This window comes from Taurulus bubalis, assembly GCF_910589615.1.
Source record: "Taurulus bubalis genome assembly, chromosome: 3".
NCBI lineage: Eukaryota > Metazoa > Chordata > Actinopteri > Perciformes > Cottidae > Taurulus > Taurulus bubalis.
In genome coordinates, this window is record NC_136591.1 from 32,201,451 (window position 1) to 32,223,453 (window position 22,003).

Genomic DNA, 22,003 nt, shown 5'->3' on the forward strand with positions numbered 1-22,003 from the left:
ATATAAGGAGGGATTTTTGTTGTTGCATGCAGACCTTCTCTGGTTTTGTGGATAAGGAGGTATTGAGGCTTTCCCATCGTTGGGTTTAAGGATACTCAAGGGTGCTTTAGGGGGCTCCAGGGGTCCTTGATGCAGCACAATGGATGGAATATATTAGACAGCATCCTGATTAGATGACGTAACCTGTTTGCACACACACAGTGAAGTCCATTGGTCTTGCATCGGCTTTATCTTTTACTCTGTAAATGTTAAAAATAACGATTGATTGTTTCATTAAATGATGTGCATGAGCAGCACCATTACCCAGTGCACGAGAGGGTGGAGTTCTGCATGTTCTTCTATGTGAGTTTCCTCTGACTGCCTCGATTTCTTTCCACATTCCAAACTACTATAAATTGCCTATAAATTGCCAGTGGATGTGAACGTTGTCAAGACGTGATAGATGGGTGATCTGCTCGACCTCCAGCCTAGCGTTAGCTGCAAGAAGTAAGAGGGCGGGACGTTTGATAAATGGCTTAAACAATCAATCAGAAACGTACTTGGATCCTTTACTTGAAGTTACTGTGAGGAACTTTTAACTGGTTATGAAACAGTCTCAATGTAATACTGATACCTCTTTATGACTCAGGTAAACGAGACCACCAGGGAGACAATCTGCGATTTCTAGCTATTCATAATGCCTTTGGCCAGGAGCGGTGCTTAACCTCGCTGGGAGCCAACACTGACACCACACTGCTCTAGGCTCAGGACGTATTTCTGGGCCCTCTGGAGGGAAGCGAGGCTCTGGAGAACCAGAACCAGAACTGAGTGGGAGCAGAGTGTCAGGCGCTGCTGCAGTAAAAGAAGAAGTTCTCTAAAAGGACTCTGGTGCTCTTAAACACTGCTGCTATCATCCACAAGGAAGTCCACCAAAGTCAACATGACAGGAAAGTTCCTTGTCGTAGCTTTAAGTATAAATAGAAATACTGAAGTCTGAAAATACTCCATTACAAGTCAGATTCCTGTATTCAAAATGTTACTTAGGTAAATGTATAGGAGTACTATAAACAACATGTACTTAAGGTATCAAAAGAAATGCTCATTAAGCAGAATCAATGTCATACTATCATGCAACATTAGATTATTCAGTGTTATTAATAACGCATTCATGTAAGAGTAGTATAGTACTGCATCATATCATGTAAGCATGTAATAAGTCTTAAGTAACTAGAAACTAACTAACTGTACTAAATGCAGTGGAGTAAAATCTACGATATATCCTTCTGAAATGTTGTGGCGTGGAAGTATATTAACAGATTATTAAAATAATAAGTATGTTCAAATGATGCTTACAGGGTAGTAGTTGAGTAAATGCAGATACCATACCTGTTAAGACAGCAACAGGTTTCAATCAACAGCAAAAACGTGACAAGGAGTACTGTAGTGACATATTGATTGTGTGGTTTTAAAAAATCTTGACAAGCTGGTGACGATAGACAACGGCTGGATGGGAAAAGACAGAAAGTCTGAAGCCTCCAAACAAACTTTATACTCCATGCAGTTTGACCAGTTAGAGAAAACAATCTGGGGTCACTCCGAATCAACAGGGGTCATCCTCAGGGAGCACGAATATGCATAATATATAATATTAATAATAATAATCATGTGTTTGCTCTGATGTTGATATGTGGCTTGTTTGTGGCACAGGAGGAAAGGTCAAAGGTCAGACAGAAGTCCTACTTTGATTACATCTTCAATTTGTCTGAAGACAGAGGAGAGTGAAGGGTAGGAGGAGATCAAGATGGATTAATAAGTAGATGATAGACCTGCCTATCTTTCACATTAGTACAAAATGACAGTGTGATGAGAGAAAGAGAGAGAGAGAGAGAGAAAGAGAAAGAGAGAGGAGAGAGACCCTAATCCTCAGAGTGATGGCCTAGTTAGTTGTGTGACCGCTGTTGTTATTGTCTGTTTACCTGTGTGTGATTCACTAATGGCTTATTCATCCACGAACCTCCAGTAGCACCCACAACTCTTTAAACCTCATCATGTGTGTGTGTGTGTGTGTGTGTGTGTGTGTGTGTGTGTGTGTGTGTGTGTGTGTGTGTGTGTATGTGTGTGTGATTGATGTCTATTCTTATCTACATTTGGTTGACTTGTTGGATATACGTTTGTTCTGGATTTTAAAATAGCTCTACTGTTCTCGCACACACACACACAGACACACACACACACACACACACACGCACACACGCATTTTCAAGGTAATGACACGCATGCACATATTGATTCAAACACACATCGTGTCCACCGGCCCCTCCCTGTGGCGATCAAGCAAAAGTCAGCAGCTGTCTTATCCTTTCTTCTCACTTACAGCATGCATCAACACACACACACACACACACACACACACACACACACACACACACACGCGCACACACACACACACACACACACACACACACACACACACACACACACACATACATGCCACACATGGAGCCTGCACTTGCTCAGAAACAGACATCTGAGGATGTCAGCAGCTAGCATGTCACATTTATGCTGTTTCTAAACATTCAGGTTTTTTCCGAAAATAGATTTGACTTCTCATCATCCCAAGACGGATATTTGAATCTCTTTATCCTGCTTTTCGTTTAGTTTCTTACTTCAGCTCTGCCTCTGCTTACACAATTTGAACATGCTTTTAATTCATTTTAGTTTAGTTTTTAGATGAGTGTATAGTTGTCAAAGTGCTGTTTGCCGCTCTTATTGTAACTGTAATAGAAATGACTACTTCTAGGATATATGAGCAGAAGCTTTATTATTTTTTAGAACACATTTAATTGAAGCTGTGGAGATATGAGAAGACAAACATTTTGAGCTTCAATTATGCAACTTGCCCAATCAATGGTAAGCAACACCAAATTATTGATAATTTTAGCCTTTTAGTTCACCTTTTTCTATAAGAATAATCTTTTATATTGTTTTTTCCATACTAAACATGGTTTTGCTTTGGACTAATGATAGTAACACTGCTGAAATAGTTTTATTCCTCAATAGAAGATTTTTCTTCCAATATTGTTCATGATGCAGAGGCAGTTGGTATGACAACGTTGTTAAGAAAACATGTGCGACATTGTGACTTTGGGAGTCTAGACTAAATCTGCCTACTGCTCAATCAATCATTATTAATTAACACCACAATAAAGTGTGTGTGTGTGTGTGTGTGTGTGTGTGTGTGTGTGTGTGTGTGTGTGTGTGTGTGTGTGTGTGTGTGTGTGTGTGTGTGTGTGTGTGTGTGTGTGTTAAAGCAGCTGGTCACAGGGTGTGTCACTGTTTGCTGGTGTGTGTATATCTCTCTGGTTGTCTTGCTGTCGTACCTGCTATGACACAGTTAAAAGTGAACACACACACACACACACACACACAAACTGTAGACCTCCACTAAACAGAACTGTGCTCTTCAGTATGGTGATCTTTGGAGTTTGAGTTCTTGGATGGGGCCACATAAAAAAACAACGTCCACGTTAAGCAATCTAAGTTGAAAGGTCGTCTTTTCCTTTTGATGTTGAAAAGGTCACCTTAAAGCTTCTAGTATCAGAGACATGTTGTTGTGTAGCAGTGATCGAAGGACACTGACCAACCAAGCTGGTGCCTTCACATCACGTCCCGTTCCTCATAGCTCCTCATGTTGCCTCATGTCCTCTATATCGCCACCTCATGTAGCGTCACATCACTTCATGTTGCCCCACATCTTCTGTAAAACGTTTGTGTTTCTAGTCCCCAAAAAACGTTGTGGAGGGACGAACAGAACTTAACTAAACAAAAATAAAGCAATTAGTGTAAAAGAAGCAGAGCTATGCGGTCACTGATCCACCGGTCTGGACAAGTGAGTGTTTAAGGTGTCACCGTCCAGAAAGTTGACTTTAATTTCCTCCGGCTTACAGTCCTTAGAGACACACAAAGCTGTCAGTGTCTGGTGTAGAGGTGTGTTTAGTCAGTGCTCTCAGTCCCACGCACGCAGCCAGTCCGCTGCGTTGGTTCGGGTCGGAGCTGACCGGAAAGTAGAGGCAACAGCAGCTCCAGCCTAAAAATATTAGTAATCGAGGCCAGAATCAATCACTTTCAAGACGACCGAACAAAAAGAACAGAGCAAAACACTGCATCACACTGTGTCCAATACATGTAACCTACTATATTTACTATATATTTATTACTATAAATACTATATTTATTGTGAGAAAGAGAGTCGGGTTGTAAACCATCCAGAGGCAGAAATTAATATTCAAAGCGACAATGCTAGCAGAACTCAATCAGTTCTGTGATTTGGCACCAGGCCTGCTGGAACTGTCACCAGTATGTTTCCAGTATGTTTCCAGTATGTTTCCAGTTTGGTGTCATTTCCTTTTGGATTTGTTGTGAGTTGGTAGCCTGACTGGTGGTTATTTTATTTGTACAAGTGATAGAGCTCTAGCTGCATGAGTATCACACCCAAAACACTCATACATGGGTCATTTGTCAATGAAACTGCTTGTAGAAAAGAAAACAAATCGACTTTAATTGTATATAGGTTGAGCTTTTATTTGAAATGATCCAACGTAGGGAAGGAAATATCCATCTCCATCTGTGTTGATTCTTTAACGGCAACTGCTTCAACTGGTGTTGTGGCGTTTTAGTATGCTTCACCATACATGCAATTGTGTGTGTGTCGTGTGTCGCGGGTGTGTGTGTGTGTGTGTGTGTGTGTGTGTGTGTGCGTGTTTGCGTCTAGGCTTTTCCACTGAAAGCACTCCATTTTCCATCTCCTGGGAAACCAATCTTTTATCTTGCTGCCAGGCCTTTAGGGCACTGGTTTCCATACTGCGCACCCCCATCACCATCACCATGTTTACCCCCAATCACTTTATCTTTCTGCTCGACACGATCATCCACTTCTACATTTCCACTATCAGTGGACTCTTCTCTTTTTTGTGACCACCTTTATTACTCTTTCTCTATTCTCCCCTTTTTTTATTTTTACTCTCTCTTTTTCACCCCTTCTTTGCCCTCAATTTTCTCTGATCGACTGGAGTCTGACCTGGTGCCTAATGATCCCTGTCTAGTGCAGAATTAAATAGGCGTATAAACTGCTGTAGAACAAAATCAGATCGTGTGAATATTTTCTTATAAATAACGAAAAAATCACTCACAAATTGCCCCACACCTCTGTGTGTTTGGAACAATACATATTGTCAGTACTGGCAAAAAGAGTTAGGATGGAGCATACATGGAAGACTTTGGTATGTTTTTATTATTTAAACAGTAAGTTGCTAAACAGGAAAACCCAAACCGAATGTCATCTTTTAAGTGAGAATTTCTGCCCAATTCCCTCTTAGGACCCATTCCATTTCATCTGGTTGGGGTATCCCTCTCCTCATTATGCAGTTTCCTTCCCTTCCTCTCTCTATTCTCCTCCATCTCTTTGAGTTTGATTCTGTGTGACTGAGCGGCCATTGTGTCCTGCCATCAGACACATTGCATACAGTCACCCATGCAGAATACACACTTGCTCACAGAGGGATGTTTGTAGAAGAAGCTCTTCGTTTGTTGATCCCATTAGACTTCCTCACGCAGCTTTTTTTTAAATAATTGTCTGAAAGTATCAGATAGGGACCAATAGTTACACTTAATAATACACTTTTCATGCCCAGTATACTCTGGAATATGTATAAATTCATAAAGATCATACAAAACTTTAGCTATTAACTATGGTTGACCTTGCAGGTAAAATGTATTTCAATACATCATGTCTGCTTTGATCAAGCAGACAATGCTGCGAATCACAAGACTCTGCTTTACTACTTCAACTATAAAATGTATAAACATTTTAGAAATAAAATACATCGGTATATCCTGCATTGAAAAAGGGTTCTATATGAAAATGTCCCGAAGCACATAAACTGAGTGCTGTACGTACAGTAACACAACCTGAAATTACCATTGCCAGAAGTTATCATTATGTTGTAGAGGAGGAGGCGGGGACAAGATCACAAATACCACCGGGCGTTCATTTTGAAAAAGTGCCTATTTGGCAACATGTAGGAGAAATGCCTGAAATTAGGTTAATTAGATCCATGCTTTGAACCGAAAGGCCTGTAGGACAATTAGAATTCACCCTGCCTAATATATTAATATTATATTACCCTGCTTAGTAATATTAATATACCAACCAGCAATTATTTTCACTATTCATTAATCTGCTTATTACTTTTCAATGAAATTTCAGAAAATAGAGAAACAATGTCCACAAAAGTTTTCCAAAATATTTAGTTTAGTATCACAAAAGACAGGGAAAACACTGGAAACGATGGGTCACAAAATTAAATGTTGGCTTGAAAAATTACTTAAAGGATTAATCAATGCTCAAAATGTTGTTTCTGCCAATTGACTGATTAACCATAATATACTTATCCATTAGCAAGTCTAACCTGTCCACTAAAAACAGAGGTTATATTTAATTCCTTGTCATCAGTCTTTACCAAATTGCAAAATAGCTTAAATATTATTCCAGCGTGATTCAGTTCATGAAGCTGGTGAGATACGTGGGTTGGTTAGTATGCAGGTACTGGATATATTTGAAGAAGCCTCTACTTTCCGTCATTCAGCGCAGAACTCTCAGAATCCTTCCTTCCTGCAGATGCTGTAATAGATTTGTAAATTATAGATTCTCTGCTCGACTCTTAATATTTCATAGGCCGAGCTGACGCACTAAAAGCTTGGAGGAGGTTTCCATGTCTCCAGAGACACAATGACAGAATGTGTGTCAGAAACTGTAATTTAGCAGAAATTACAAGATTGGCTCTGGTAATTAGAAACAGCTGCCATTTTTTTATTGAGTGAAAACATTTTCTTACAAAATCTGATACACGTTCACTGCCACAAGCCACACATGAGACTTGGTATGTTCATTCTAACATTAACAGACCCCTCAGGGTGGTGTTACTGTTTAACCTTTTGCATTCATTCCCGTTGTCAGGGGCTTCGCTTTGGCTGGCCTTCAGTTTTCTTTTGACGTTGTTATATTAAAGAAATTAATTACAGAATAGGAAAAAAAATGCCTCAAGTATGAAAGGGATTTGCTTAAACAGCATTTAGATTGAGAAGACAAAGAAATGTCACTGAAGGTAGATTTTCTAGCCTTTTTTAGAAGCTTTAGACTAGCTTTTCTTTTTTTGAAGTTACCACAAGGAACTTGTTACCTGTTTATGAAAAAGTCTCTACTCAATACTGATGACTCTTTATGACCAACATAAGCAAAAGAGACCATCAGCGACAATCTTTACTTTTTCTAAATAGTTATTTTTTTACGCCTGTCATCGGGGTCCAATTCCCCGCGAAATCAGAGGGAATGAGCATGCAATGGTTCCCATGAGGCAAAAATATTTACTTTGTGATGAAACGCGTTCCCTGCATCAGAGCTGAACAGTTTCGTAGTTTCCAGTCACACAGCTGCATTTTCCGCCTGTACAGATCTCTGTGTTCACAGTATCTGCAGTATGATCTCCACCTTTGTAACATTGATGTTAAATGCATCTTGTTTTTTGTTCCTCTAGGACTATGGCTGCCAACATGGGGTCGATGCGTATCCTTATCAAGGGAGGCAAGGTGGTCAACGATGACTTCACCCAGGAAGCAGATGTCTACATTGAGAACGGCATCATTCAGCAGGTACACCACGTCTAACATGCACATCCTTTATTTGTCTTCACAGTCTTTCATGCACACACACATGCAGATACTCTCTCTTCAGTTTATCCCCAGCTGTCACCGGCGTGACTCATTTCACAACAATACAGTATGAACAGAATGAACTCTGCGGCCCCACATGATGATAGTGAAAGCTATAATTAGCTCACAGAATGTTGTCATGGAAATAAGCATTGGTTCATATGAAGAGGATGCTTTTGGCTCAGAAACCTGAAGAGCTCATCTCTACTACAACACTCTACTGCCATGGAAGCACATCCTCATATGCTTTGCCGAGGCTCTTAGAGTGCTGCAAGAATGAGTCCTGAAACGTGGAAATGAGTCAGCATTTCTGCACATCCAGGTTTTTGTATTGGGTTTTTGGTTAGATGCCTGAAATATGGAAATAAATCCGCCTTTACAGCCTCATTGTGAGTACCGGCACTGTCAACTTAGCAGTGAACATTTACTATTCAAGCACATAGGAGGAGCCAAAGCCTATTAAAAGCTAGCTGTTATAGAGTTAAAAAATACATTCAGAAAGATGGTGAACAAGGACGACTAAGGGTCTGTAGTCATGTGACTATGCTAACATGCTGATGTTAAGCTGCAAGTATAACGTTGAGCATGTTCACTGTCTTAGTTTAGCACGTTAGCATGCTAACATTTGCTCCTTGCTCCAAAACAACTCTTCATCCTGAGGAGAATAATGTTCGTACCAGATTTCAGATTTCATTCACAACCACAAAAATCAACCTTGTAATGGCGCTAGAGGAAAAGTCAGGGGATCACCTATATTATTAGGATCCATCCTCTGGGAGTCATTAATGTCTGTACCAAACTTTTTGACCAATCTATCCAGGAAATGTTGAGCAATTGCACTTAATAAGTGAGACAATGTCGCTTGGTGAGTCAGGGGGAACACCAAAACCCAATATAATTGTCCTCTGGGCACCAGGGATGTCTGTATGACATGTCATGGCAATCCATCTCACAGTTGTTGAGATATTTCAGTCTGGACCAAACCTAATAATCAGAATCAAGCACTGGTTTTGCCTGTGGTATGATGTGCCGAGTGGAACCTGTCTTAACCAAAGAACCATTGATTGGCCCTCTGTGATATGACCACTCAGTGTCTGTTCTCAATTTAATGGACTACATTAAAACCCCATTAACCTGGACACCAATGTCCTTAATAGCCATGAATAGCCATTAGATGTTCTGTGGTTCAGATGCACCTCATAGGGACAAAATGCTTTCTAATAAAGTTGTATGATTTGTATGCTTGTGTTCTCTGCGGCAGGTCGGAAAGGAACTGATGATACCGGGCGGGGCTAAGGTGATTGACGCCTCTGGGAAGCTGGTGTTGCCGGGCGGAATAGACACCAGCGTGCATCTGCAGCAAACTTTCATGAACGCCAGCATTCAGGATGACTTCTACAGTGGGACCAAGGTACACACACACACACACACACACACACACACACACACACACACACACACACACACACACACACACACACACTCACAACAGGACTGTGTTATGACGAGGCTCTTCAGCATGCCTGTGATTAAACACATTTAGAAACTAGAGACAGCTGTCACACGCAGACATACTTTGTCTCTCTCACTCTCTCACTCTCTGTCTTGCCTACATGCAGATCTTCACCCTGCATTCGGCTTCATTCGCTCATCAAGACTAATGACGACATGTGCTCTCACACTGCTCCTTTAGGAAGCTAACCCAAACAGCTGTCACAAGTTTGAATGCAAGATTGAATGCAAAGACTTCCCCTTTTTGTTTTACACCCAAAGCTGTTCAATCTTTAATTCATACAGGATTTATTAGTTAATTTCCTACGGCTGAGACTCAGAGCAGAGAGGATGATTCAATAATTAGGAGACTTGGAGTGGAATTGTTGCCTGCAGCGTCATGTGTTGGAGGATGTTGTGGCTGTTTTTGCTGTTGTTTATCTCTGGGGGGTGGTTCTGGTGTGGCGCTCGCTGTACATAAGTAACCCCACAATTTTGGTTGACTTTCTGAATTCAAGTGAATTCTCCCAGTTGGGAGCTGAATTTCAAATTATTCCAGCATCACACCAATGCAGCATAAAATAAGAATCGCCGCTTTTGTAATAAAAAAAAACGTGCATATTTTTTCAAATTGGGATTGTATTTTTATTTTTTTTTGTCAACAATAATACCTGCAGGGAGTTTGCGCTGCAGCATCTTATAGAGTCCGATGGAATGCCAACTGAAGGGTGAGAGGAATTTGGGGGGATGGAATCGCCCGTATGCCAGAAACCTACCCACTGACCCTGCTGCCATGGCAACTAGCCCCTGCTCTCAGTGTGGAAATCAGAGGGAGTGAGTGTGTGTGTGTGTGTGTGTGTGTGTGTGTGTGTGTGTGTGTGTGTGTGTGTGTGTGTGTGTGCACGCATCAACATGGCAGTATTGTGTGGTCTCCATGGTGACTGCGTTACTGAGGCAACATCTCATGTGCAATTGTGATGAACCCCAAAACTATTTCTCCCAGCATCCTCTGCTTCACTCCCATTGGTACAGACTCACACTGACCTGCAGCAGGAAGGCGATTTATAGGCTGGCTGGTAGAAGCAGTACTGCGGTGTAGATACAGACCTGTGTATTAGTACATTTGTGCATCTTATACTGAGGTTTGTACAGATATTGAGAGTGTACTGTATTCACCACAGAGCCCAGATCTACTCACAAACAAAGACTTTCCCCAAGTGGATGTTTTATTCAATACAAAGGTCATTTTTAGGCTCATTTTAAGCCAGTATGTGTTTACAGGTACGGAAAACTCGCAGTAGTGCACAAACTCCTGCCTGACAGGAGTTCCTTCAGTAATCCTAAACTGTTTCAAGTGTGATATATTTCAAGTGGTGTATGTTATTACTGTTTCAAGTGGGATATATTGTTGGTGGTGTACGCTACTACCTACTAGAATGTAACATAAGAAGTAATAAACTCAGTGAACCAGAACAAATTGCTGGTTTTCGGATTTCGTTGTGATTGCTTTTCCATTTGGGACCCGGTTTAAGAAGCTTTTGCAACGTCATTTAAAACCATTTAAACTCCAAACTGAAACTTAAAACACCTCCATGAGACTACAGCAACATTTCTACTATTAACTACTGACAGAATGCAGTATTCTTTATGTACTCTGTACTTAGGTTTGATCTGCTCTCACTGTTATCAACAACCAGTTGTTTTAAGTGCAGTGCTGTTCAGTCATACAGGGAACTTAGACATTCCGATTCACTGCACTGGATCACATCCGATTTGTCCGTAAAGGACACATATTCAACTAAAATGGCACACCAGCTCTGTATCTCTCCCAGCATGCACTGCAGATATCTTTTCAATGTCTCTGCAGGCAGGAGAGGCAGAGGGAGGCGAAGAGAGGGAGGCGAGGAGGAGGAAGAGGAGGAGGAGTGGGATGAAAGGTGTTCAGCTGGAATATGAAGTGTGAGAGGTGCTGATACAGGCTGATCAGAGAGCTGCAGTGGTAATCTGTCTGACACTGATAGCCTCTCGCAGAGTCCAACATACAAAGATCTTCTCATCCTCGCAGATCCGCCATGTCTCCCTCTCCCCCTCTGTCTGTCAGTTTCACTTTCTTTCCCGGGGATTATCCTCACAGTCGGGGTCGGGGGTCTCTAATAGACTAGGGGATTCATGATAAAACATTGTTTAGGGTTTGTGTGTCACCATCCACTTTAGCTATACTCTCTCCGTGTTCTATAAAGAGGGGAGTACAGCATGTCGGGTTTACTGTGGCTCAACAATTATATTTGATGATGTGGTGTGTTATAACAGGATATATAACAGAATCGTCTCCACCATATTTATAGGAATGTGTGTGTTTATTTACATGATGGTCCTTCTAAATACAACAATACATCTGTGTGTCTGTCAGCTTTACTCACCCATCGCTGCAGCTGTGAAATAACGTGGGGAAAATCATTAAAGAGAGTTATTATGGCTGTTAACGTTCATCACGACACACAGTTAATGTTTTATTCACACATATTGTTTGTATTAAGAAGCAAGGAAAGTTAAATCCACAATGTCTTGTGAAATCAGATTATTCTGCGTATGGTCATAGGAATTTGGCCAAATTTGTTCGGTTGGTTAGAACAAAAGTTATCTGCTCACAAACCTGTGAGGATGGAAAACAAGCCTTTTTCGCTTAACTTTGCTCAGCAACACCAGTTACGAACTGTTTCATCAGAACAATGCTGACTTCCTTGATCTTTTTTGCAGGTTTGTAAAGTAGAACAGTCTAAATTTGGATGTTGATGATGACAGCCTTTAAAGAGGAAACAGGACAGAATGAAAAACTTTTCATCCCGCAGACAGTTTATTTATACCAGCTTGCTTGAGAAAGGTCTGCTACTGGACCTCTGTAACACTCACACTGACAACTGTTCTACCTGTCACTTGTCTCATACGCTCTCTTTCTTTCTCTCTCTCTCACTCTGCTCACAAAATCCCTTTTTTTGAGAAGTGTACTGGCAGTAAATTTTAATCATGGTTGTGCCGACATAAATCCCACAATCCCCAGATGTGTCCACGTCCCCTCTCTCTCTCTCTCTCTCTCTGTCTCTCTCTGTCTCTCTCTCGCTCTCTCTCGCTCTCTCTCTCTCTTGCTGTCACTCTCACTTTCACTCTCACACACACACACACACACACACACACACACACACACACACACACACACACATACTGACAGTGATATATGATCATCTTAATGCACACACATATGCAAAGACCTTCGATACTGATGCTGTGGATAATTTGGACTGGTTACTATGGTAATACCTCACTAGCTGGTGGAGCTGTCACTCAAAAGCCGATGACCCCGCCCCTGTCTAAGACGTGTCTGGCGTGTGGTGTAACGGCTCCACGCTGACACGTGAACAATGGTCCAGATTTAGTAACATTTCATTCGTGCTGTGTTGTGAAATGATACAGAATGAATGCCTAAATTATTTGGTTGTCAACGCCTGTTTTGGCTTTTTTTTATGAGCAATACATTGATGAGAGTCTGCAGGGACAGGCTACGTTACAGACACAATGTCTTTACCTCTCTGTTAATTTCCTATCTCATATGTGATTACCGCCTGTTTTCCCATCATTCCTCAGTGCAACATCCCTGTTAGACTGTTGGAGGGTGTTGCATGGTGACAGGCATGGCTGAGCAGTATCTGTTGTCATGGCTACACAAAAGTGCGTTTACCATTCAGCCAACTGAGACGAGTCACTGCAGACCACTCCCTTCATCAGCCTTCCATTTCTCATCTCTTCATCAGGCCTTCCACGTCTTCTTCTTTTCCTTTTTCCTGTTTGTCTTCTCCACATCGCTGCTGTCTTGTGACAAACTGGCACCAGATTCAGAAAACTTAAGATTGTTTTAGTTTTCAAAGAAGTAGAGTTCTTCTTAAGTGCTTTTTCTTAATATTTTCTTCTCCTAACCTCTTATTTCGCAAGGTATTTGTAAACCAATAAGAATAAACCAAACAAATGTTATTATCAGTTGTTTTGATTTTAAATGAGAGGCAGAAAAGAATAGAAGGTACACCAGTCACATATAATTTCCTCAAAAGCAAAAGGAGGAAGTAAAAAAGTTAAGACTTTAGGTGTCCAGATGTTTGTGCAAATAAACGTAAACTTGTTGATTGAGGGGAATTTGCAATTGTGTGGAAGAAAACAGAGGATTTTTACATTCAACAGAACATTGTATCAGAGTCTAAGCAGTTAATTAATAAATCAAATGTCTGCGTATATGGTATTTCAAGACTATACATCCAACATCAGTACAACAAGACATCAGTCTGTGTGCATCATCTACATCTACTAGTGACAAGCAGATTGATGATGATGAGAAAACAGTTCATGAGGAAGAACTGTTGCTCTTTGTCACCAGGACAAACAGTGACTCTGTGTTTTACAGTGGAATCATTGTTCTTGCCTCTAAGCAGTCTCTCTGTTTCTTCCTCTGCCTCCCATTTTCTGCCTCCCACCTTCCTTCCTTTCCATCCTTCCTTCCTTCCCCGCCCCTCCTCACCCTCTCATCTCACGCAGGCGGCTCTGATGGGTGGTACCACCATGGTCATGGCTCTGGTCCTGCCTGAGCAGCACTGCTCCCTGCTGGACGCCTACGAGAACTGCAGAGCTCTGGCCGACGCCAAGGCATGCTGTGACTACGCTCTGCACGTCGGGGTGACTTGGTGGGGGCCGAAGGTAAGACCCAGAGAGGGGTGAGAGGGATGTGACATGAGAGACGTACCGGAACCACTTCTATCTCTCACAAACAGATATCATTCTTTCTCGTTATGCTCCTCAAGCTTTTATTGCCGCTGAATGATTAATAAAGCAGCCAAACCATTTTTTCATTTATGAGTCAAATGACCTAGATTAAACCTTGCATGAACTAGGTCACCACACATGCTCACTGGGCACGTTAGGCAGATTCTATGAGTCAACGTGCCTCATTCAGCCTTTGGCTTTAATGTCTGTGCTGTATCATATGTGTGCTGGGCCACATCGTATTACATGTAGTAACATGTTCAATGCCAGATAATAGAGCTGGTAGTAATATCCTTGTAATACCATGATGCAATGGCAACTTGGGCTAGGGCTAGGGCTAATGGCATTGTTAATTATTCTGGTAGTTATTCTCAATCACCTGATCAATTATTTTGTGCATTGGAGGTTTGAAAATGTTCTTAAAATTCCCTTCGCCCAAAATGATTCATTGAGTGTTACTGATCTTTTATAATGAACTGCTCACACTTAGAAATGGACTTTTAATTCTTTAGTCAACGCAGCTATATTACTTTAGTATTAATACTTCCTATGGAAGTATATGGAACGTGCATCATTATTTTTTATATAAAAAAAAGTTGTATATCCTGACAAGTGTTACGAGTAATTACAATAAACAAATACCTGGAATTTCCACATGAAGCTTAGTCAGATAGAAGCATTGATGTTGTACCTTGTGATCATCTGCATCATCAAGTTGGTTCCAACTTCCAAGGGACATTACCCTTTATTTGAATTTTAATGACCGATTTTACTGCAGTGTAGTTAGAATTATTATATTAACTGTATAATACCTTTAGATTCTGTTTACTGCATTTTGAGTGTCTGCATTCGCCAATGTGAATGCAATGGGATCTCATTCTGGCTGCAACCCGAGCTCATGTCACGCCCCCAAACACACTAAGACACTTTCTTATTCCTTCATGCCCACATTTACTGGCTGAGCTCTTCAATGTCTGCCTTTGTCAGTAATATAAACGTTGATCCCTTTCCTTTATCCCTGTGATCAGGTGCGCAGCGAGATGGAGACCCTGGTGAGGGAGCATGGGGTGAACTCTTTCCAGATGTTCATGGCCTACAAAGATATGATGATGCTGAGGGACTCGGAGCTCTACCAGACGCTGCAGACCTGTAAAGACATCGGGGCCATCGCTCGCGTCCACGCCGAGAACGGAGAGCTGGTGGCAGAGGTGCACATCCCACAGCCCTGATATATTAACCTGTGTTGTCCTTTTAATGAGAGATGTCCAGCACAGTGAAAATACTTTGACAGTCATGAACTGCATGAACACCTGCATGTGTGTGGAGTTTTCAGATAAAAAATTGAAGGCACAATTACAATAATGAATTTAACTTGTGTTTAACTGTGTGTGTGTGTGTGTGTGTGTGTGTGTGTGTGTGTGTGTGTGTGTGTGTGTGTGTGTGTGTGTGTGTGTGTGTTGATAGGGTGCCAAAGAGGCTCTGGAGTTAGGCATCAGTGGACCGGAGGGTATTGAGATAAGTCGACCAGAGGAGGTAAATTTACATCGGAGGTTATTCCTTATCACTAATCACTTCATTTTCATTTAGCTATTGCCCTGCTAAATGTACTTGAATATAAAACTGTATGCTTTTTTTTTCCCTTTCTGTATCCTTAAAATAATGATAATTAAAAACATTTAAGGGTGTTAACGCTACGTTACTGGCAATCAGAAAGAGAGATTTGAAGCCTGATATTGGCAAAACTTGGAGGGAGTAAAAACAGTAACCGGCTGGATGGAGATGCTCTGACACAACTTTCCTTAATAATTGGTCTACAGTGAAATGTATCATCCCCCATAAGGAGAAATGAGCTGCTCCATGACCACATATATTGTCCTTTTTTTGGGATGGAAGTTCATGACAAAGACCTGAAATATACATTTCTATTGAGTGGTTATTAAAGTCCTCTGTCTTATTGTCTACAGCTGGAGTCTGAGGCTACTCACAGAGCTGTCACCATCGCCAACAGGGTAACAGATGCAAAACCAGATTTGAATATCCTATCTGTGTGCATGTGTCTGCATGTCACCGATTAAATCACTGAATTTGCTTGTGATTGCAGGCTCACTGCCCGATCTACCTTGTGAATGTGTCCAGCATGTCTGCTGGAGACATGATTGCTACTGCTAAGATGCAAGGTGGGTGGAATTAAAAGATGCTAGCATGAAGACGTGGACAGTGGCGATGATATAAAGTAAATGATCTTCTTGGACTCAACCACTTTTGTTCTCTTTCTTTGTTCGTCTCTGCAGGTAAGGTGGTCCACGCAGAGACCACAGTAGCTCACGCTGTGCTGAACGGGATGCAGTATTACCATCAGGACTGGGTTCACGCTGCCGCCCACGTCATCGTGCCTCCTCTCCGCCTCGACCCCAACACGCCCAACTACCTCATGGGCTTGCTGGCCAAGTATGTGCTCAGTACAGACTGGAACTTTATCATAGGGGTCAGTGATTAGTGATAATTTAGATAGATATCATTTGTCTTGTTTCCAGTGACTCTCTGAGTGTCGTGGCATCAGAGCACCGTCCATTTAGCATCAAGCAGAGAGCTTTGGGCAAGGACGACTTCACAAAGATCCCTCATGGAGTGGCTGGAGTCCAGGACAGGATGAGTGTCATTTGGGAGAGGGGAGTGGTACGTATACAAACACAAACACACACATACACACACACACACACACACACACACAGACACACACACACACACTGGCACACGTACTCACATAACCTGCAATCAAGCTTGTGTGTATTATGTAGCATGCATCTCAGGCACAGAAACAGGAAGGATCCATGTCCATCTTCAGCTTTGAATTTGGTGCTTTGATTTTTAAAGTGTCCCTTTGGCGTCTATTTGTGTTTGCGCTGGCTTATGTTTAATGCATCAATTTAGTAATAATTTGAAGAAATAATGTACACACATCCGCATTGCCTCTAACAAGCAGCCAAACCAAGCCAACCAAAATGATATTCCAAAGAATCCTTTGATGTTCACTAAAATTCACAGATTCCTAACAAAATGCCTTAGTTGTGTTTTGCCTTGCCTGTTTTCAACACGTTAATGCCTGCAGGTTACAGGAAAAATGGATGAGAATCGTTTTGTGGCAGTGACGAGCTCTAACGCTGCTAAGATCTACAACCTGTACCCACGCAAGGGTCGTATCATCCCCGGGGCTGACGCTGATTTGGTGGTCTGGGACCCGGATGCAACCAGGTATGCAGTCGTATTCACGACAAGAAGATGGGGCTCGCAGCCCGGCATTATTGCGTCTTGATTCCTTTGGCTCCGAACAAACCCCGTTCTGTCTGCGCAGGACGATCTCTGCAGCCACTCAGGTGCAGGGCGGAGACTTCAACCTGTACGAGGGGATGCGCTGCCACGGGGTTCCCCTGGTCACCATCAGCCGCGGACGTTTGGTGTGTGAGAACGGCGTGTTCATGTGTGCTGAGGGATCCGGAAAGTTCTACCCCCAGCGCACCTTCCCTGACTACCTCTACAAGAAGATGGTGCAGAGAGAAAAGGTGTGTCCACTTTCATTCATTCATCCTGCGAGCTTATTTAAAGGCTGAATCAAAAATATGTTTTTCGCCAAAGGTCAAGCAGTGCGACACCAGGACTCATGCTGTGCTTTGCTGTGTTAGCTTTAGATAGCTGGCAGCCGAGCGACTGCAAACACACCCATCACACTGTTTCTATCTGCACTGGTTTGACAGTCTATATAAAGGGTATAATGCTCCTGCTCTGTCTATATGCTGACACTGTTTTTCTGCTGCTGCTGTCGGCAAAAAGCCTCTGCAGAGTTTCTGCTCTGTTTTAACCACAATGATGGTTTACACTGCTAACTTTATGGGCCTTACTTTTTTATGCGTTCTGCATATTATATATACCATATGTAAAGTTAGTTATATATCCCAGAATTATAGATTTGTCTCATTTCATGTTCTTATGGCTTGTCATTTATACGAAATGTATCGCTGGTTATGATTTAATTGTTTTAAGTACACGCTGTAGTTCCCTTGTTTTTGCATAGAATATTCTGAGCTGTGCTCTCCGTTTGATTAGAAGCATAAATGTCAGTTCAAATAAGCATGTTGTCATCTCAATTAGCAACTTATGCTAAGAGTGTTATCAATAGTACTATCATTGTCATTAATGTATCTATTACTTAATTACTTAATACCCTCTCTAGCCAAGAACACCAGATGATAAAGTTGCCGTTCACATTCCTTCAAGAGGACATTTCAACTTCAGATCCAATTTTAGTTCAACTTTCGATGCGATGAGCATTCAAATTGGTCAAAAATACTCATCTCATGCCTGGATTTCATGTGTACTCTATTTACTTTTGACCTTCCCATCCTCCCTCTCTGCTTCAGACTCAGGCTTACAAAGGGGTGGACAGGGATGCCTACTCCGGTGATGTGGCCAAGGTGGCGAACACTATGAAGAAGGAGCTTGGTTTGGGCCCGATAGACGGAGATGCGTCCAACAAAGGTTGTCCTCGCGTGAACCAGGGAGTCCGAGACCTCCACGAGTCCTCCTTTAGCCTCTCAGGTAGGTTGGAATGAAGCTTATAACATATATATATAAAAAATTCTCACTGTTTGCCGATTGATATGTTCTGTTTGTCTCTCAGGGTCTCAGGTCGATGACCACATCCCGAAGAGGTCCTCGGCCCGGATCCTGGCGCCTCCCGGTGGTCGCTCCAGTGGTATCTGGTAATCGCTGCTGCCGGAGCTACACCCATCCGAGTCTCCTTGTTTTGTATAATTCTCCGCAACCAGGAAAACTGCACTGATTTCTCAATCACAGGATTAAAGTTAGGAGAGGAATATATAAATTGAAGCATGCTTCTGTGATTGGTGAAAACCTAACTGATGATCAGTGATCTACCAAAGTGACTTTTACGAATCTGATTTGTCTTAATTGGCGGGACTGAATAATTACACAAGAGTGAAGGGCTATCTATGAATTTAAAAATGGTTTGCTAAATTCAAACGGATCATACCAACATTGACAAAGTCTGCTCATTACCACCCTGCTCGTGTCCCACGGAGGAACGCAAATTAAACAAACTGTGAAAGATCAAAACCAGTACAGTTTTTATGGTTTGAACTGAAGTGATGTCGACTGAATTATTAAAAGAAAAGTAGTGCACTGAATTCCGTGAAATATCTATTATACCCCCGTCACACACACACACTTATACAGTGCACTGTAGACAACATAGCATTACACTCATATGAAGACGTATGTGGATTCTGTTTGTGATTAAACACCCACTGTGCTCGGCTTCCTGCTGCACCGTGGGTTCCTCTAACAGTGTTTTTATTTCCAATGGTGCTGTGTGGTGATGAAATCCAACTGCTTCAAAACACTGTGTGATTTTACAGCTACACTGTCTAAATAGAGTCAGCCTTGAATCTTTCCATCCCTATGTTTTCACTGCCTCGAACTGAAACAACACTCACATTTCCCAGAAATATCCTGCCTCACCTGCATTGTAGCAGGGTCTACAGACTCAGTTACACAAGTAAACAACCTGTGGGTTGACCTGGGATTTGATCCCAGCGCTGATTCCACAACAGCTAAATGTAGTCATTTCTGTCGAGGAAACGTGGTACCTATAGACCTTGCAAAGTGCTAGTAGAAGTTTCTGAGTATGTTACTTTAAGATCACCGTGGGGATAATAATGAGGAAAGGCATTCTATTACTTTACTGCTGATAATGCACAACATCAGATTACAGTTTATCGCAATTTACATCAATAAAGTTGAATGCAGTGGCTTCTCATTCACCGCAGAGATCACTTTCTGAGTGGAAAATCAGGGCTGCTGAAAACATCACGGGCCGCATTTATCAAAACGTTCATAAAACTAGTGTAAATCTGTGATTAATAGATTACCCATACGCATGAGAAAGATTGATTTAGATAAAAATTACTATTTTGGTTCACTCCAGCTGCTCTGGCAATAAAGCTCCGATAAACTGATTATTTGGGCTTGTCTATAAAAGACATGTTGTTCGATTCAAATTAAACTCAAGAATCTAATAAAACCTGACTGTTTGCATAGTTTACCTACAAAATCATTCCGTACGCACATGCTGATTAATGAGGCCCCAGATTGTGCGTAGATGACCCTAAAAGTAACCGCATGAAATGATATTATGTTGTTGAGTTTCAGTTGCATCTGTGGGTCGTATTTTGAAAAGTAAAGTTCCTGTTTATGAGGAAATGAAAAGGGATTTATTGTTTTGAGAGCAGTTTGTCTGCACAGAGCAGGAAGATTGAGCTGCACAGTCTGCAGAAAATCACTGAACCTCTCACCTCCTAATGATGTCTCATTCCTGCTATCAGTATTGTATTTATACATGAACACGTCTTCTTGTCTGTGAACTATATATTTAGGATGTTTGTTTGTTTTGTTTTTTTAGCTGAAAGAATAAATGTGCCAATACGAGTCACCCGTGCGACACGCCCACCTCATGCATGAAGAGCACCGCGTGGAGACAGAGGAGTGCAATCTCTCCACGGGCTCACAACAACTGGTGCTGGTTCTTTTTTAACTGTTACCTACAACAACATTATTTTATTGTTGGATGGATTTGTTGCTTTGAAGGCATTGTGACTGGTTGGTGGCTGTGTGTGTTTGTAGATTATTGTTGTGTTGGACAGTGAACCTGTTGAACCTGTAAGTGGCTGCTTGTTTCTTACCACACGAATAACAAAAAAAAGAATAAAGTGAGAAAAAAATAACATCTTGGTTCCGATGTGTCACCTTTTTATTTCTAAAATGCCTCACAAGATTTGTGGTCACAGTTGTATTATATAAAAAAACTATTTTGCAAAAGATGAATTCAGTAATTGATATGAAATTAAAAAAAAGCACAATAGACAATATACATGTATATATACTGAGGGAAAATATGGCTGACATACATCGACATACCAAAACTTATCATGAAGCAATTCACAAGAATATACAAAGTACAGATGAGGATGCAGCTGATTCACATGCAGTAAAGGGCAGAAAACAACAATATTGTAAAGTAAAAGCAATGAAAAAAGAACTGCAGAAACGTGCATCTGTGTTTTGTTGCAAATTGTGTGACAGGAAAACTCTTTAATACATTTCACATACAATAAAGAAATCTTTCTAAAGTGCAGTTCTGCACGAATATGACCCAAAATAAAAGCAGAGATTTGGCACAAAACATGACAGACAAATAAGTGAAATAATAGTCATCTTCATCATCATGGCATAATAATGATAAGAAATTATGATGATAATAATTAAGATTTAGCTGTGGTACCCTAATGTGCTAATATAATATAATATTTGATAACCCTTTGAAAGGAGTCATTCTGCACAATGAGTATTTTTACTTTACGCAATGGTGGAAGAAATATTCATATATTATTATCATATTAGTAAAAGTAGCAATAACACTTTTTTAGAAGTAACAGTTCTACTTTCAATATTTCACTTAAATAAAAGTACAAAAGTTAGTAAAACTACACTTTACGCAGAATGCACACTTTGCAATAGTTACTTTTATAAATAAATGTACAGGTGTAAAAAGTACAATATTTTCCCTTGAGATGTAGTTGATGAGAAGTATAAAATAGTCGGACATGTTAATTCTCAAGTATGTAAAAGTATCTAAAAATTCAAGTAAACTACTTGAGTACAGTTACTTTACACCACTGATTTTAAGTACCCTACATTTAGCTGATAATACTTTTGAACCATTTTGAAATCAGGACTTTTACTTGTAATAAAGTATTGTTATACTTTGGTAATTAAAGGATCTGAATACTTGTACTAGCTCAGGTTAATCACCAAACATGGGCCGCGGTTGTATTTTCACCCCCGACATTATTCGTCATGGGAACACCAGTTGCAATACCAGGAATGTGAA

At 41.1% G+C, this 22,003-nt stretch overlaps 1 protein-coding gene across 1 annotated transcript; it reads left to right on the forward strand.

The window, feature by feature from the left end:
- Positions 1 to 7,575: 7,575 nt before the first annotated feature.
- Positions 7,576 to 20,788, forward strand: LOC306733372 (dihydropyrimidinase-related protein 5-like; the record flags this gene model as incomplete). The annotated part of the gene is made up of 14 exons (XM_079214597.1): positions 7,576 to 7,686; positions 9,008 to 9,157; positions 13,816 to 13,974; positions 15,069 to 15,248; positions 15,505 to 15,573; positions 16,005 to 16,049; positions 16,142 to 16,217; positions 16,332 to 16,488; positions 16,575 to 16,716; positions 17,150 to 17,292; positions 17,393 to 17,600; positions 18,456 to 18,633; positions 18,716 to 18,797; positions 20,516 to 20,788. 14 exons carry the CDS (start codon positions 7,576 to 7,578, stop codon positions 20,517 to 20,519), a joined length of 1,704 nt encoding a protein of 567 aa, XP_079070723.1. The 3' UTR covers positions 20,520 to 20,788.
- Positions 20,789 to 22,003: the final 1,215 nt, after the last annotated feature.